Consider the following 18,879-nt stretch of genomic DNA (forward strand, 5'->3'; position numbering starts at 1 on the left):
TCTCTAGAGTTTACAAAAAGAATCCAAGAAATCCTTTAAAACCATATTTGCCTAACAATGTGTTTAATCTTTCTTTTCTTCAAACACAGCTTCATTCACAGCATCCCACATAGGGAGTAGGTTGGCCTACCTTCCACTGCGGCCCGACTTTGATGTGGATGGTTGTCTTCTCATCCCACAGAATGGTGATATCTTCCTCTGGGAAGTATATTACTATGTAGAACCCAGCCTTCCAGAGCTGGTACTCAGGCCTGCTTTCCAGGAAAAACCCGGATCGCTTCTTAAAAAAGGATAAAATGTCTTAGCGTAAGTGTCACAGTATCTAACCGAAGGAAGGAATACAGTACTGCTTTCCAGTAAGTATATATCTAACATAATTGCTTGCTATGGGTTTTTGTTTTTTCAAGACAGGGTTTCTCTGTATAGCCCTGGCTGTTCTGGCACTCACTCTGTAGACCAGGCTGGCCTCGAACTCAGAAATTCGCCTGCCTCTGCCTCCCAAGTGCTGGTATTAAAGGCGTGCATCACCATGCCCCGCTGGTTATTTTTTGTTGTTGTTGTTGTTTGTTTGTTTGTTTTAATTCTCTAATACAAACCCAATGTTTTACATAAGAAATACATTATATTGGTATTTGTATAAAAAGTAGAAGCTGGGCTCAACAAGAGACCATGGGAAAAATAAAAGATAATCCAGGGATGATGAAGGGAGGAAAAGGAGAGAATGGACATGGAGAATGTGAAGGAACAATGGATATGAGAGGTTGAGGATGAAAAATGCATGTTCTTTCCTTCAAAAGAAAAAACTTATCTTTGCTATGATTCTCAGTACTTACTAGAGCATAAAAGCAGCCTTCTAATGTTATGACACCTTTTGATGAGATACAGAACTATCTACATTTGGTAAGATATGATGCTTTAAAAGTCCAGTGAGAATTTCTAAATGAAATGGTTTGGTAACTGAATAGATAGGTATAGATAGATAGATAGATAGATAGATAGATAGATAGATAGATAGATATCTAATATTGTAACCATCCCACAGGTTACAATAATATTATAAAGGGAAAATACTTTCTTTTATGTATGAGACCAGAAAACTGTGATGAGAATGGGAAAGAAAAGATGACATAGGAACAAAAGGGGTGGGTTAAACAAAGAAACAAAGGTTTGGAGAAAGACAAACCCAAGATATGATCAGATCTAAATGAAAAAGCAGTAAAGGGCAGAAGCACTGATTGCATGACAACTCAAAATATAAGAAATAAAGGTTTGAAGAGGGAAGTAATAGCCTATGGTTTGAAAGCTCAAGGAAAATAATTTACAAATTTAGAAAGGGTAAGAGGGATTAGACAGGGAGTACATTGGGAAGCCAGAGTACCTGTAACCATGACTGTGGCCTTGAATTGAGCTCATATGATAGATGATCTTGAAAATACATAGTTATATTAATAAGAAGAAAACTGATTTATTCCCAGCCAAAACAAAAAAATGGAAACATATAAAATTCTTCATCCATTTTTCTTCTCTAAATATAAAGTATAGTGGGAAAATACCATAAGAGAATGCTGCTTACTTGAACATTTCAAAGGACAGGTGGCGTATACTTCATCATATATATACTAATATATGTACTCCTATACTAATATTATACTTATACCATACACAACAGATATAACCATTCATATTCTTAACTGACTTTACCTAATTTCAAATTCTTCTAGTGCCCAATCTTCTATTCTTATTGGCTGGAATAGTCACGTTATCATCTGAACCACCTCATATCTATGCACTTGGTATTCCTCCTGCTAGGTACTACAGTCCCAGAGTGTGGCAAAATTGCCTTATACTCTTCTTGACTCAAATGCTTCCTCCATCACGAGGCCACACAAGATCTCTAAGTCCCAAATATACTGATTTACTGGGTCTAAACTTTGAGTTTTAATGTTCAGCCATTTCCATCTTTTGAATGGAAATTGCAGGGCATTAAAATTTACTTTTGAATCTGAGTTGTGAGCCAAGTCTAATGAACTAGAGACAATGTGCCCGTGCCATGGCACCCTGACACCTGTGCATACTTCGTCTTGCTTCTCCCACTTCCCAGCACTGGTTTTCAGCTTCTTGCTTCACAGCTTCCGCTTGGGGACCACTGCTATACAGCATCCACAGCACAGAGCCAGGACAAGGTTAGGTTGAGCAAGGGAACCAAGTATGAAGAGTGACAGGATTAGGCAGTCCACACTAGGAAGTTCTGCCCTCACCATGAAGGGATGTGTGTCCAATAAAACGCATATCAAATGGGTAGAAAAACACCCTGACCAAAAAATCAAGAGGGGGCTGGAGAGATGGCTCATTGGTTAAGAGCCTTGTCTGTTCTTCCAGAGGTTCTGTGTTCAATTCTCAACAACCTATATTAGCTCACAACCATCTGTATATGTAATGGGATCCAATGCCCTCTTCTGGTGTGTGTGAAGACAGTTACAGTATACTCATATACATAAAATAAATGGATAAATTTAAAGAAAGAAACCATGAGGGAAATAGATTTTTTCCCAAGGACTCTACTACATTTTCATTTGTGGAGACCCCATAATTTGTATAGTCTGATATGTACCTAAATCACTATGTCATGACATCACCTTTTATCTTCATTTTACTTTCCAACAAGTGTTTTTCTTTGTTTGGTTTGGTTTGGTTTCCTGACTTGTCTATATCATCTCTCTCCATCCCAGCAGTTTGGTTTTACATCAGTTGTTCCAAATCAAAAGCACAGCTTCTCTATTTGCCATTAGATACAAAATGCTTCTTTCATTAGGTAAGGCATCTTGCCACAAGAATGCCCTTCCTAATCGAAAGAAGTGACCTCACTCCTTACTTTCCAAGTTATCAGCTAACACTTCTTTTTAAAAGAGTCTGGAATGAGTTGTCCAAAATAGAAACCCGTGCTTTAGAAGGATAGCACTTCAAACAAAACTAAACATTGCTTGAAGAATAAGTCAGAAATGGAGATAATTAAAACATTTGGGAGGACAGCTTAGGTGAATTTATAGAAGAGTTTTAATTTGCATGCCTGATTGATTTATAATTTGCCTACCTGATTGAATTATAATTGTGCATTTACATAAAAATGAGGAGTTGTTTATTCATTTCCCTGGATGAGCAACCCATTAGTTATGAAGTAAGTGGCACTTCCTATATTGTCACTTATGATCTCCCAGGAAGACATTTTAGCTGGGAACATGGGATCAAAATTATTTTCTGACTTTTCTTAATCTTACTTCATGCCTCAGAATCTAAATAAAAGAGATTCATCAACACTGGTGTACCAGTGAAAATTGGAGGCGGTGAGTTATATTGAACTGCAATTATCACTTCAAAAATGTGCCAAACTGTCCTTATATAAGTATTTACCAACTTCTCCCCATTTGAAAAAGCAACCTTAATCACAGAACGACCTTTACCTATAGATGAATATCCATCTAATGGCCAGGCAGAACGGCTGTAATTACTTTTGCAAAGACGCAGAAGGTGTTTGTCTCATTTGATCACTGTGTGGTTACTCTTAATGTTTCTACCTGGCATTCAAGATGTGTGTTAGCCTAGAGGTTTTCTAACTGCAGTACTAGAATTTCTTTACTATTGAAAACCAAAGTAGCAAAAAATTACCAAAAAGTAATCCAGGGACTGAACAGATGATACAAATTAAAAGGCCTGTCCAAAATGAAAAGGTGCAGTCTTTTGTTTAAAACAGGAACTTATCCCTCTTTCTTTAGCAGGGAGGTTTCGTGGCTTCTCTTGACCCGCCATGTCAGTTCACCCTCAGGCATCCCAGCACCTGAGGCAGAACACAGAATCTGGCCCATACAGTCAGTGTTCCAAGTGGCTTTCATGAAAAAGTATTTCAAAGGAAACTTAGGAAAATGGTGTTTCTGGGAGTCTCTGGGAATTCAGTTTGAAATGGTGACCTCTAAAAGACCACTGTCATTTCAAAAGTCCAAAGTCCAAATTCATTGCCTTTAAAATGAAGCTCATATGACTTGGGCCATATATGAGCTTCCAGTCTGAGACTAGAGCTCTTGACATTCACTTTTGTATCCCATACCTTCCATGTTCTCGTCTGCCAGGAACACGCCTACCAGAGTCTCAGCCACACCTGTGCTCTACCATCCCAGGGACTTTGAACTTAAACCAATTGCGACTACCAACCATGACATTTTATCTTCTAACTCTGCTCCTTTGAGTGAGCTCATTTCCCTGCAATGCTAACCTATGCCCTCTTCATCTGACTAATCCGTCTCTTCTGCCAGGAGAGAACTTACTCTCCTGATAATCTGATAACTTCAGATTATGTCCCTATGTGAAAAATAAAAATAAAAAAGACAGATGGAAGGAAGGGGTGATCAGATCTTAAGATTCATTAATGCGTACTTCCATTACAGTCTTCATAGAACTGAAGAACAGGGGTTTGGAGTCACGCTGAGGGGAAGTGGAAGCTTGAGAGGTTCAATGAGGTTTTCTAGAGTGATACAGCAAGTAGGTGCCAGGTTGGGGTGCTAAACCATTCCTAATTGGCTCCAAATCTATGCTGCTAGTCTGCTCTTAATGCAGTCTTGTTTGAGCACAGTGGTTCTCAACCTGTGGGTCGCAACCCCTTTGAGGGTTGTATGTTAGATATCCTACATATCAGTTAATTACAGTATGAATCATAACAGTATAAAATATACTAATAAAGTAGTAATGAAATAATTTATGGTTGGGGGTCACCACAACTGTATTAAAGATCATTAGGAAGCATACGAGGCATTAGGAAGGTTGAGAAGTACTGCTTTAGTGTTTGCCCCTACTAGGAGTCCTTATAAAATCTTATGTACACTCTGGCCCAGCATGTAACATTTTCCCATTCTACTCTCCATGAGGAATCCTTGAGCATGTAACTTCAAGACAAGAAGTATCTTTTCACTATTCCAGCCTAAAACTTGAGCACAAGTTTTAGTGTACCCCGGACATTGTGGATGGATGAGTAAATAAGGTGAATGAATAAAATTGATTACATCTTCTAATTAGCCAAACTCTCAGGTTACAACAATCACTGAAAGAGACAAGGATCTTCATACATTGCTCATAGACACACTGGGAAGACAGATAAACGCACAATGAATTTGACTAAGGACTGATGATGATCTATCACAGTTTGGGAGAGCATCCTGAGAACTTTCCTGGAGATAGGACATACTGGAGATAGGACATACTGTACAGAATAAGTTAAGTGGGAAAAGGACTTTATCAATCACTTTTTCTAAAGGTACAAATGAGAACAAAATTAACCTAAAATATGTGAAATAACTGAAAAGATTCCACTCCTGGAACATGGCCCTGAAAGAGGGCCACAAGAGGTAAGGCAGAAAGAGGACAACAAGCCAAATCGGTAAGAACCTAGCAGGACAATGGAAAGAAATCTGAAAGCTTTGAAGCCCAAGAGACCTGGAAAGTCAGATTTCCATATGTGGAAAGCCACTGTTGCTGCAGTGGGTGGGGTGTAAAGATGGAGCTTTAGTCGGGATATCAGGAAGATGAACAAGGGGCTACTGAAGGGACGCACCTAACAGATATTAGTTACCAAGGCCAGAACGCTGCTTATAGAAAGGAAAGATTGTAGAGATGATTAAAATATGAAGAGAAATAATATAATCAGAAGATACAAGCAGTGTACAGTTTATACAAAACCACATAAAGCAACAGAGAAAAAAAATCTAGATCTATCCAAACCAGGTCTATTTTCTGGATCATTCATGGAAGGCATAATTGTCACAAAAGAAAGAATTCACTAACCTGTTTGTAAGGAGCATCATTGAGGTATATTTCAGTGTCTCCAATTGATATCAAAACACTTTTAGAACAAACAATATCATTGTCAAAGCATTTCTTGTTCTGGGAAATCACAGATATATCAGAATCATCTGTACTCTGAAATAGGTCAAGAATATTTTATTGGCACAATAAATTTATATACCACATATAAGTCCTAGCTATTTTATTAACAAATTTAAAGACAACCAAGGTTTATAATGGCTTATGTTATAACTGAAAATAGATGCACTTCTAAAGCAAAATTAAAAATTATATTTAGCTAAAGGTGAGAAAATATTTTACTGGAATACCACAGTCTTTAAATAATTGCCCCTAATATTTTTTCAAATTTTGTACTAGCAAAGCTTTTTAGATCCATTTTGTTATCATCTATATCTATATCTGTATCTATATCCATACCTATATCTATATCATCTATATAATATTATATTATATATTATGTATAAAAAGTAACAGATTTTATTTATATATTATTACCTAAAAATAATTTTCATTTTTAGAAAATATATATGTTCCTTTATTTGGGGGATTTTTGGACTGCTTACTCCCTCCAAGGAAGAAGTGAAGTAGATGCAAACTTGTTCCATGAACAAGTAGACAAAATAGTGCGTTTATTTGAGGGTTTGCTTTGAACCTCATGATGTCACATATAATTCTGTCAACATTTGAAATTGATTTTTATTGAAAAATATAAAGTTTTATTGTTTAAGAAAGCCAACTTTCTGGAAGAAAACTTTTGAAACATTGAAGTCATAAGTCAAAACCTCACAGCATGCCGATACAGACATGGGCCTCTCTGTCAGAGGCAGCTGGATAGTTGGGATGTGATCTCTATATTCAGACTCTGAGCTCACATCCTCTCATACACACTTAGCATCATATTGTGCAAGTGCTCACAGCCAGTGCTCTATCCACTCACCAAGTTAGAGTGAGAGTATACTTCCTTCCCCAAGCACACTTCAATTGCAGCAGTGTGGAAACCATACATGTCCCATGACCCCGATGAGGATAGTATGAAGCTCTGGTGGTTGGTTAAGATGCACAGGTACAAAAGTGAGATCTAAAGTTTGGACAGTCAGCAGTTCTTAAAACAAGTCTTCCTGTCTTGTTAGAGTGCCCTGAGGGCCCGTGGTGTCAGCTTCATGTATGGACTTGTTCCAGTATGTGTTAAACATTCCTCCCCTACCACACTCAAATGCCCTGTGTACAACAGGCACCATATTCAAATGAATCACTTTTTTTTATTAGATATTTTCTTCATTTACATTTCCAATGCTATCCCAAAAGTTCCCTAAACCCTCCCCCCCAACCCTGCTCCCCTCCCCTCCCCCACTCCCACTTCTTGGCCCTGGCATTCCCCTGTACTGGGGCATATAAAGTTTATTAATCACTTCTTAACAAGTACTTATGTATCAGAGTTCAGCCTACAGCCATCTTCTCAAGCAAGAAGGTCCATTGACCTTAAGCAATGACATATGCCACCATTTGGGCAGTGACACAATCCTGCTGTTCACTGTCTGGGCCAGGATTAGTCATCAGTGTTCTGCCCGGCTTTCCTGTGACTGGTTATGGGGGCTCTTCTTAAACATAAGACTTAAGTTTATCTCCCTAAGACAATCCCCTAGCAGTTGAGAGAGAATACTGAGACCACGGTGTGCTCCTTTATTTGTGATCTCATTGACTTCCCATGAAATCCATTGCCATGGTGATGTCCTGGTTGTGAGTAGCATCTCTGGGATGACACTGACCTAAATACACAGTCAAGGATGTTGTGAGAAATTGAAGTGACGCTTCTATGGGCTTTCTGCTTTAGTAAGTTAAAAGTTTCTGCTTCTAGCTCTTTTGTATTTTCAATCGAAGAGGGTTTCTCTGGCTTCCCAGCTTCACAATTTAAAATTTTCATATATGTATACCATATGTATATCATTTCCCTGTCTTTATCCTTTCTCCAACAATCCTTTCATATGCTCCATCTCTCTCAAATTTACTGCCTTTTTACATAATTATTATTGTTACATTTGTGTGTGAGTGTGTGTGTGTGTGTGTGTGCGCACACACACACACACACACGAGTGCACATGCATGCGTGTACATGCCAACTAGTAGTATCATTATGCAGGTCTTGTTTAGACAACCTAATTGTCGAGATGCTATGGATGTGGCATCACTGTCATATATAAACGACACAACCTACCAGCAGACATTCTGGCCCCTTTCAATCGTTTCTTCCTCTCTTCTTTGAACCTTGGGTAAAGCAATGGTGTTATAGATGTATCAGTTGGGGCCAGGTACCCCATGGACCAGTGTTCCCTACATTTTGACTGGTTTTAACTTTCTGTAATGGTTTCTGTCTGATGCAAGAAGATTCTCTGATGAGAGACAAGAGCTATACTTATTAGTAGGTCTAAGACTAAGTTGATAATGCAGTTAAAATTATCCTGGTTTAAGGATGAGCCAGTAGTTGGTGCTTCTCTAGATTTCATGTGCTCATCATCCATTGACAACTGCCTAGGTTTACTGTCCTAGGCATGAATTTCCTCCTTTTGAGTGGACCATAAGTCTAATTAGAGGGCTGTTGGTTACCACCATAGATATAAATGCTACTATTGCACCTTTGAGGATAGCTTGCTATGCTGGTTACTGTAGTGGTTTATAGACATCACAGGGGGAGGTGGTTGTTGATTGATTTTCTTCTATGTCAGCCTTGTGCAGTGTCATAAGACTTATTGCTTAAAGAAGCCATTTTTCAAAGATCCCATCATCACAGAGTTGACAACTGAGTGACCCTAGGGCCAACTATTCTCCCATCGTGGATCACTATGGAAACCCACTACAGATGTCACTGGAGTATATACTGAGCCTCCAGAATATCACTAGCTAGAGAGAAAAACTTTTAAATTGTAATCATGTATTTTGGAAGAGATGAAAGTCCAAGCTGAGACATAGAGTAAAATGTATCACATATATCCAAAACTGTACCTACATGAAGGACTCTTGCCACACACTCTGGTCAAGTCAGCTTGACAGGCTGTGAAGCATAAAAGCCACTCACGAGGCAGAGAGTTTCAAGGAAGCTCACCTCTTGGAGTTTTTGCGTTCTCATACTCATACTCTATTTCCATGTTAGTCTGATGTATGGATCTATGAGCTCTCTTTTAATATTTTATTATAAATGCTTTTTAAGGTTAAATTCTGTTATAGTTAGTCTCTCCAGTGTTCCAAGATTCCAGAAGCCACCAAGCTTAGAATCCTGTGAGAAGGCAGTAAGGAAGTTAACCTATTCAGTAACTAATTAAGCATTACAATAGACAGAGCCAGTGGCTCAACTGGTCTGCAGAAAGAGCCAGAGAATCTCACTGAGATAGAAATCTTCAGTACAGAAAGTTGGTATATTCTCCTGACAAATGGAGATTCTCCAGATACTTAAAAGTTACACTCATATAAGAATGTAGCAAGGCCTAGGAAATTATGGGGGTTGTGATATTGCATTATTCTTGAGGCCTGCCAAGAGCAGACAGAACCCCCTGGTGCTAGCCTTCAGAAGGTTCAAAGGTATAACACTAGAGTGTGAAATCCTTGCCTGTCACTAAACTGATCCTAGGCAGGACTGCTTTATCTTTACTGTAAACATTTACCTGGTTACTGTAAATCCTTTTAAAGTCATTCCTTTGTTTTGTACTTGGTAACTTCAATGTACCTTGCCTGCTGTGACTCCCAACCGCTTGTATTCTCTGTACTATAAAAAGTTCGATGCTCGACCTGACAAATACATTCAGATTCTATACAACCTCTCCTGTGTGCATCTGTCTGTCATCTCATCCAACGCTTTGCCCACCTGCGACTAGAGACCCATTCTACGCAGACATAGGGACCCAGAGGGTCTGTGGCAGACTCTATAAGTCTGCTTGTACCTATGCCCGAGCAAGAGATGTGCAAAGATGATGCATCAACAAACAATTCCTTTTCTTCACTTTCAGTTTTCTCTTGTTTAATACCTAATTTCAAAACTTAGTGGATCAACTTTGCTTTTCACTGTCTGATTACTTTGTTTTTGCTTCTGAATAGGTTTTCCCAAAGAACAGGAGTGGGCATGAAGTTAGAGGCCTCCTTGCCTCATCCTCCAAGTGCTGAAATGGTGTTAGGTTGTCTAGCTACCTTGCTCCCTTCTTTTATTTTCATCCTATTTTCAATGAAGCAGCTCTAAATTCTTGCTTTGCCTTTGTTGTTTCCCCTTTATTTACTTTCCCCCATTCTTTCTTCTGATCAATAGACTCCATCTGCTTATTTCCATCCATCCATACCCTTAGTGGTAATATCTTCAATCACACCATACTGCCCACTCAGATTACACAGCTGACTAAAGTCACACTTCACAATTAAAGTACAAAATTTGACATAATGAATACAAACTAAAAGTAGTTGGCAACCATGAATCCATCTCTGTAGAAAATATGCGAAGGGATTCTATTCACTGAAGAGAGCAACAGAGATATCAGGTCTCAAGATGAAAGCAACTCTAAGACAAGAAATAATCAATGCAGATCAGGACTGTGTGAAGATTATAAAAACAACTAAATTTATATATACAACCCTCAACAGTAACTCTGAATGCTTTGGTTTTATTTCTCTAATCAAAATGCATAGACAAGGGTGATAAATGCTAAAACTGGACTTATCTATTTCTTGCCTACAAGAAATTTATCTCAATGGAAAAGAAGAACACATAGCCTTAGGAAGAAAAAAAGGAGTGAAAAATAGCCCAAGTAAAGGTAACTAGAAAACAGGCAGGCATGGAAATACCAATATCCAACAGGAATGATTATGGCATCAAAACCAGTGTACAGATTCAATGTAATCCCCATCAAAATTCTGGTGGTATTCTTAATAAAAACAGAAAAATCAATACTAGCTTTCATAGGAAAGCACAAATACGATGGGTAGACAATCCAATCCTAAACAAAAGAATTATGCCAGATTTACATTAATATTTGATTACACTACAGAGCCATAGATGGAAAATAACATGGCTTCGACACAAAGCAGATATGTATATAACTGTAGCAGAGAAACAGAATTAAATTCAGACAGCAAAATATTTCTATTTTTTGACAAAATTTTCAAAATTGGAGAAAAGAGGCCTTTTTAATGAACAGTTCCAGAGAAAATTAATTTACACACAGAAGAATCAAACTAGAAGCCTCCTCTATCATCTTGTAAGAAAATGTCAGATGGATCCATGATCAAAACATAGGAACTGAAACTCTGAAGCTATTAGGAAAAAAAAAAGCCTTTCAAATGATGGTTCTCAATCTGGATGCCGAATAACCCTTTCCCAAGGGTCATCAAAGACCATTGGCATTTCAAATATTGACATTGTGATTCATAACAGTAACAAAATTACAGCAATGAAATTGCTATGAATTAATTTTGGGGCTGGGGGACACCACACCATGAGAAATTGTATTAAAGTGTTGCAGAATTAGAAAAGTTGAGAAACACTGCTCTAAGATACAAGTGGAAGAAAGGAACTTTTGAAAAGGATTCCAACAGTTCAAGGAATGATGCCAAGAACTGAAAAAAATTATATTACACATAATTTGAAAGGTTCTTCACAGAAACGAAATCAAAGTAAAGAGAGAATCTGCAGGGTGTGAGAAAGTCTTTGCCGCATGTAGATATGACAGAATTATAGTAGAGTATAGAAAGAACAAAAATAAATCAATAATAAAAGCACATTATGTGGTCAATAAATGAAATTAAGAGAGAACTTTTAAAAGATGAAAGACAAATGGAAAAATATTCAACATAGTTAGCCATCTGAAAAATGAAAAATGAAATTGTATTAGGATTCCCTTTCATCCCAGTCAGAACAGCTATCACCAAGGAAGCATATGACAAAAATAATAATGAGAAAGAGGGTAAATGGGAATCCTTATAGGCAGGGAAGAAGATATAAACTGGTCAAGGTACCATGAAAATCAGTATGAATATTCCTCAAAATTATGAAAACCAGATCTTCCATGTGACTCAACTATACCCCTGCTGAGTATATGGGAGGATTGTTCCAAATCAGCACTGAGGTATTTGCACACTCATGTTAACTTAAGTTCTATCTATTCACAATAGCCAAATAATTGAGTCAGCCTGGATTTCCATCAACAGATGGATAAAGAAAATGTGAAGTATACACATGCATACATACACACTAATGTGTGCACGTACACATGCATACATGCACATAAACACATGCACATGCAATTGTACTTAGTCATAAGAAGAATGAAATCACATCACATGCTGAGAAGTAGATATAAGGTAGATTATTAAAATTAAGTAAAATAAGTCATATATATATATATATATATATATATATATATATATACTCACTTGTGAGTCCTAGACTATGTATAGATGCCTTAAACCTCTTACACACACATACATGCAATACACACATGCACACAGGCACACACATGTGCATGCACACATACAGACACACATGCACACACATGTATATACACAGGCACACAGGCACACACATGCATACACATGTGTATTCTCACACAGGCAGAACGAGGTGATAGCAGAAGGGCTTTCTTCTCACACAGAAGAAAGTAGACTAGCGGAGATTAGAAGGGCTACTCATCAACTTGTACAAAGTATGTGGCTCACTTGCAGAATTTGTTTTATGTTGAACAAGCACTGTGAACAATGAATATACATCAATCAAACCAATTTTTAAAAGAGGAATAGATTTATGTCAAGGTTATCTATTTTAGAACATACAAATGCAGAACTGAAGAATCTTAGATTGTTCTTGTTTGCTTTAGTTTGGATAATGCCACTAGTAAAGAAATTGGGAGTAGTTCTAGCAATGGTTGAAGAGAAAAGTCCAACTTTTAAGGACTCCTTCATTTCAGAGGACATAATTTAACTGTGCACACCTAAATCTATGCTTTCCTGAACCCCTGTCCCTCCTAACTTACTCTTCGCACATCCTCTGCTGAATCAAAGTCCCTCAGTCTCTGCCCTTTCATGGATGAACATCTCTGCCTCCACAGCCTCAGAACTCATTAACATATGGTGATATCTGTATTTTTAATTCACAAATTGCAATTGCATATATTTTAGGAGTAAAATTCCAATGTCATAGACACAAAATGTGGAATAATTAAGTGACACTGAACAATATATTTGCCAGCTCGTGTACTTACCATTTTCCTGGGGGCGGGGGATGTTTATACGTTTTTTTGCAAGTTTCCAAAGTAGCCTTTCTCTCTCTAAATGTCAAAAGTATTTGTTCCTCATCCTTTTACTAACTTTAAAGGAGATTTCACCAAAATGAGAAGAAGGATGGAGACATCCAATGGGGTTAGCTCTAGACTAGCAGTTGGGTACAATGATGGACATCCGTAGAGGTGGGCCTGGTTTCGTTTAGGTACTGCTAGTGTACTATCATGAAATCACAAAAAATTTCAAAGCCCCCATATAGACTCCCTGTATGTTTTCTTTTGATAGAGTTGAAGGTGTGTTTTCCTCATGAAATAACATGAAAATGTTATTAAAAGCATGTGGATTTTCATGTAAATTCTCTATACATAGATTTTTCACATCACTAGCAATATGAGTACTAAATTGATATATACCCTAGTTTGGCCAAATTATTCTTGGCTTGTTAATAATTACTTCAGCAGTGCCTAGAGGAGAAGAGAGTTTAATGAATGGTGTTGACAGAGTAATTAATGTGTCAGTGTGGTTCGTTTTCCTTGATAAGTGCAGGGAGTTCTTGGCTTCTTTCTGAACAATCCTTCTGCAAAGCATTGCCTGAACTTTGAAAAGCACCATAATAAGGACCATTAAGATGATTATAGCATTGTTCTACTAAAAGAAAATTAATGCCATACTTCTATGTTCTTGTGAATGGCTTTTAAAGCAGAAAAAATAGTGTACAATGGCAGGGTTTTATTTGTTCTTCCTCTTAGGAAGAGTTATTTAGATTAAAAGATAAGAGAAGTAGGCTTCAAGGCTTTTATTACAATTATATTTCTGTTATTATTAACCAAAGTATCTCCGTGTTAGTTCTGTTATTTATATTGAATCAGAAATGTCAAGAAATAGTCTGTATTATATGTTCTGTATCCTAACACCCTGCTATGTTGACAGAAACGTGAAACAATAGCAATGCTGAGAGTTGTGTATCTACAATTCCCATTACTGATCTACTTCAAGTTAATATTAGCTGTTGGAATGATGTGACAGTTACTAGGCAACACAACAACAATTACAAAGCTAGATGGAAAAGGTCAATATCAAGGCTCTTTATTCTCTCCTTGCTAAAAGCTCTGATAGACAATAGACTTTCAAACAATTCCAAAACTTGACCTGTCAGCACCTTTCAAAGTAAAATAGCATTTTGCTTGACAGTATAGTATCAACATCTGTCACATATAAGCCTCAACCCCCTTTAAGGTTACCACGTTATACAAAGTCCCTGCTGATAAGAGACCTATGAATCCACAAATAAACAGAACAGGGTTGTATCTGCAAGGTGTTATGAGATCACAGCAATGTGGAATTTCATGGAAGCAACACACATAGAAATATAAAACCTGTAAGAGCCAGAGTTTTGAAAATTAGAGAAGAGAGCATAGAAGAAGGCCAGGTGATCAGAAACAAAGAACCAGAAATCAGTAGCTACTAGAAAACAAGAAAACAAAATAGGATGAAAACTACAAAGGTTTGGAGGAGATTTCTCGGTGGACAGAGTATTCTTGCTGTATAAGCAGGATGACCTGAGTTCAATCACAAAATCCCTATTTAAAAAACAAACAAACAAACAAACAAAATCCTGACCCAGTGACATGCATTTGTGTTTTCAGTTCTTAGGAGACAGAGAAATAAATTCCTGGAGCTCAATAGCTATTCAAGATAGCCATGTTTTATCTCAGGTTCAATGAGAGATATTGTCTCAAAAGGTACAATGGGGAAATATTTAGGTAGATATCTCTGACCTCTGTGGCCTCTGACCCCCCCCCCCCCACACACACACACATACACCACCCACTTCACCAATCACCAGAACATAAAGTCTGTGTGTGTACATGTGTGTAAAAACTTAGGCAAGGTTTAGAAATTTCAGAACGCTCTCAGGGGTTTAAGAAAAGCAGTAACATTTGAAGGATAAGCTAAGGAGAATGTTGAAAACCTACTTGAAAACAAGCTATGGGAAGGAACCTGGCAATGACTGTTGCCTGATGGAGGTTCACGGAATGAGAGTTTGACTCTGAAATCTGAACCATAGAATATATACCTCCTGGTTTTGTTTAAAAAACAAACAAACAAACAAAACAAAAAACAATGATCTCCTGTAAAAGTAATGTTTATTCTTCACTAGATGTAATTCCCATCTCAGAGGCTTACTGCTGAATAAACTCACCCATGCTAGTTCTTTCTGAACTCTGGCTGGCTGGTTTAACTCAGCCATTCTAGCTCAAACTTCTCTCTAAGCTGACTGATTCGATCTGGCTTCTCTCGGCTTTCACTGAATTGCTCTGGTTACCTTCACATTAACTCTGGTAATTTGTTCTAATCTTCTGCCTCCTTCTTATGCTCTGGCTTCAGCTGCCTCTACTGACCTGCCCTGAACTGCATAAACTCACTAAGGAACTCAACTCCACTGCACTGCACACACTGCACTGACTCAATTCCCACCTCACCTACAAACTGAATATCTCTCTCTCTCTCTCTCTCTCTCTCTCTCTCTCTCTCTCTCTCTCTGTGTGTGTGTGTGTCTCTGTCTCTCTCTGTCTCTCTCTGTCTCTCTCTGTCTCTCTCTCTCTCTCTCTCTCCCTCTCCCTCTCTCTCCTGCTGCTGGTGATGATGGTGGTGCACATAAATATCTTTTCCCCTGAGAGTGGGGCATATCCTATCTCTGATTCATTCTGTCAAATCTTTCTCTGAATAGTCACTTTGTCTGCCCCTCAATTAGACATCATTGCTTGGGATTAAGTGTGTGCACTAAAGGCATGTCTGCATTCCAGCCAGACCAGGCAGGCCTAGAAAGTATTTGGATGTGATCAGAGCAGCCATGTTGCTAGATTAAAATTCCCCTACAGTCTTCTTTGTGGAGTTTTTAAGCACTGGTCAGAATGCTGGAAGTTTTGAATATTGTCAATATTTTTTCCTCTTAAACCATAGCTTGTGTCACAAAATACAGTTATGACCTTTTCTCTAAATCCATCTCAAGACACACACACACAAACATGCTATGTGATGTGGTGGTAAAAAGCAAACATCTAAAATAAATAAAGGAACAGAGTATTTTAATTGCTGAATTCTAGTAAGCATTTCCTCAGCAAAGTTATAGCAAATGCTGTACCTGGAACTTTGTTGTATTAAGAAAACATGCAACCTAGTGATAAGAAAAAAACAACACAAACTTCTTCAATGAAGAGGTTGAAGAACACTATACCTTTAAAATAATACTAAGTGTTAATTTTTCAAAGGCCATCTGTAAAATAAAAGTGAATACATTATGAATTAGATTACTGTGTGCTCCTCAGAATATAAGGAAACTCAAGATAAGTTTGTCCACCTGAAAAGCCAGGCTTGCAATCAAATACAAAGATGACAGAGAGCTGGCTGACAGAAGAAAGTTGAATATGCTCTTCAAAGGTGACTTTGACACTAGAACCCCCAATCAGAATGATGCCAGATGCCATCTTCCCTTCTCAAAGGAAGCACTGATGGATCCAGAAGGGAGGTTCTGCCATGGCAAGTCTTGGTGGATGGTGTGAGCCAAGCAAATACTACCAGTAAAAAGGTATGAGGATTTTGGCATAATCATATTTCAAGACTATGAAAATTAACTTACACTGGTTAATCACTAATTTATCTTTGGCACACAACTTCACGTTTTATGACCAAATGTGATGACTTTTCCTTTTAGATTTTTTAATTCACTTACCATGTGTGCTGTAGTTAATTTGTCCTGAAACATTTGAGGCCTGATTATAGTTTTAATAATTTCAGTAAAATTTCCCATGGTAAAATAATAAAATAAATTCTGGCATAATACTTTTGGGAAAGAACATTGCCATGTAAATAGGTACATGGAATTCTAGAACTGGGACTCTTCAAGTCTTCTTTTACTAAATGAGCTTTAACTAAATAAATCTTCAACTAGACATTGAATTAATTATTTAAATAGTATTGCTTCTAATATACTGAGAAAACGATTCTTATAATGCATTTTTTATACATAGGAAGGCAATCCTATCAAGCTTTGAAACAGAGCAGGATGTATTCATTTTAAATGAGGATATAGTGGCAAACTAAGATGAATGTTAGCTACAAATGCTCAGCAGAGTGGCTCTGTCCCTTGGTTGTACCAGTAGGAAAACTGCCCATAATCATCCAGCATCAATTACTAAAATATAGTTTTCTGACCAAAACAAACACTCTCCATGAAAGTGTTTCCTGAAGAGTCATCTGTTTGAAAATATCGTGACGGGCCTCATCAGAGACATTTCTCCTTGTAGTGGATGGCAATTAACACAACCTTTAACTGGTCAATGTGCACAAAATAAAAACCTGGGGTGCCCAGCTCTAAATGTGTGATATATATCACACCCCTTCTCTGAGGTTCAGAGATCTTAAGGAACCAACCAAAATAATTGTAAAAGCCAGAGGTGGTGGGAAACAACAAAGAAACAGCATTCTCCAGACATAGAGAGCAGTTCCACAGAACTTGCAGGGATCGGAATAATGTGCACAAAAGTTATGAAATCTTAAACCAAGCAAAATCAAAGCAGAGAAAGGAAGGTAGGCACAAAATCCTAGTCCTGGCTGGGAATGACTGACCATTGACAGTTGTTGGTATAGGAAAAGTCACCTTTCCTTATTGATGTGACCCCTGGTATATAAATCACATTCCAGGGCTGGCCCAACTCCCAGGACTAGTTGAGTCACACAAACTGGATTTGATGGAGGTAGAGAGAAAAGTCAGAGTTCGGTAGGGACTGAAGGATGAAGAGGATGGACATGGGAGGAGTGGAGGAAAGAAGGACACTAGGACCGAGTAAATTGCATGAAGTTCTCGATGAATTAATAAAAATGTTACTTTCTTTAAAGCTCGATTGCTAACTTGTCTCATTGGCTATGTCATTTGCCATTGACCCCTGTGGTTAAATTAGGGGAAAGCTGGAAGGAGCTGAGGAGGAGGGCGACCCCATGGGAAAACCAGCAGTCTCAATTGACCTGGACCCCCAAGATCTCTCTGACACAGAGCCACCAACCAGGCAGCATACACCACATGAGGTCATATGAGCTGATATGAGGTCTTGACACTTATATATTAGGGGACTGCTGGGTCTGGCTACAGTGAGAGAAGAAGCACCTAACCCTCAAGAGACTTGAAATCCCAGGGATTGGCGAAGTCTGGTAGTGTGGTGGTGAGGGGGTGAGGACATTTACTTGAGGACAGGGGAGGAGGTGTGGGATGGGGAGAGGTCAGGGGGTAGACCAGGTGGAGAGTAGCAGCTGGACTGTAAAGGAAGATTAAAGAATAACAATAAATAAATAAATAAATAAATAAATAAATAAATAAATAAATAGGGCAGAGCTAGAATCTGGAAAGATGCCTTAGCAGTTAATAGCACTGTTGCTCTTTTAGAGGACAGGGATTCAGCTCCTAGTAGCAACATAGTGGCTCACAACAACCCATAGTGCATCTGACATCCTTACCTGACCTCTGTGAACACCAGGCATGTATACAGTACACATGCCTGCATGAGGGCAAAACATTCAGATGCATAAAATAAAATAAATCTTTAAGAATATACTAAAATCTGTCCGAAAAATGTAAAAATATAGTGGCTGATGCTGTTTTCTAATGCAAAGAGTAATAAAGATTTTTTTTTCTACCTAGGTAGAAGACATTAATGGGCAGTTACTAAGTTACATCAGATGCCCATAACTCCCCAGATGACTTGAGGGGGAGAAGTAAGGATCAATAGA

At 38.1% G+C, this 18,879-nt stretch overlaps 1 protein-coding gene across 2 annotated transcripts in view; it reads right to left on the bottom strand.

Annotated features, from left to right (window-relative positions):
• Otogl (otogelin like) overlaps positions 1–18,879 on the bottom strand; it is a 142,413-nt gene that overhangs the window by 57,891 nt on the left and 65,643 nt on the right. Inside the window, exons 26-27 of one of the 2 annotated variants that reach the window (XM_021174947.3) lie at positions 5,827–5,961; positions 131–280 (exon numbers count right to left, since the gene is read on the bottom strand). In XM_021174947.3, coding sequence (XP_021030606.2) covers positions 131–280; positions 5,827–5,961 — 285 coding nt within the window. The remainder of the gene's footprint in view (positions 1–130; positions 281–5,826; positions 5,962–18,879) is intronic. The other variant, XM_085843441.1, reaches the window with a different exon arrangement.

The sequence above is a fragment of the Mus caroli genome, unplaced genomic scaffold (genome assembly GCF_978045245.1).
Source record: "Mus caroli unplaced genomic scaffold, Mus_caroli_1 scaffold_9, whole genome shotgun sequence".
Lineage (NCBI taxonomy): Eukaryota > Metazoa > Chordata > Mammalia > Rodentia > Muridae > Mus > Mus caroli.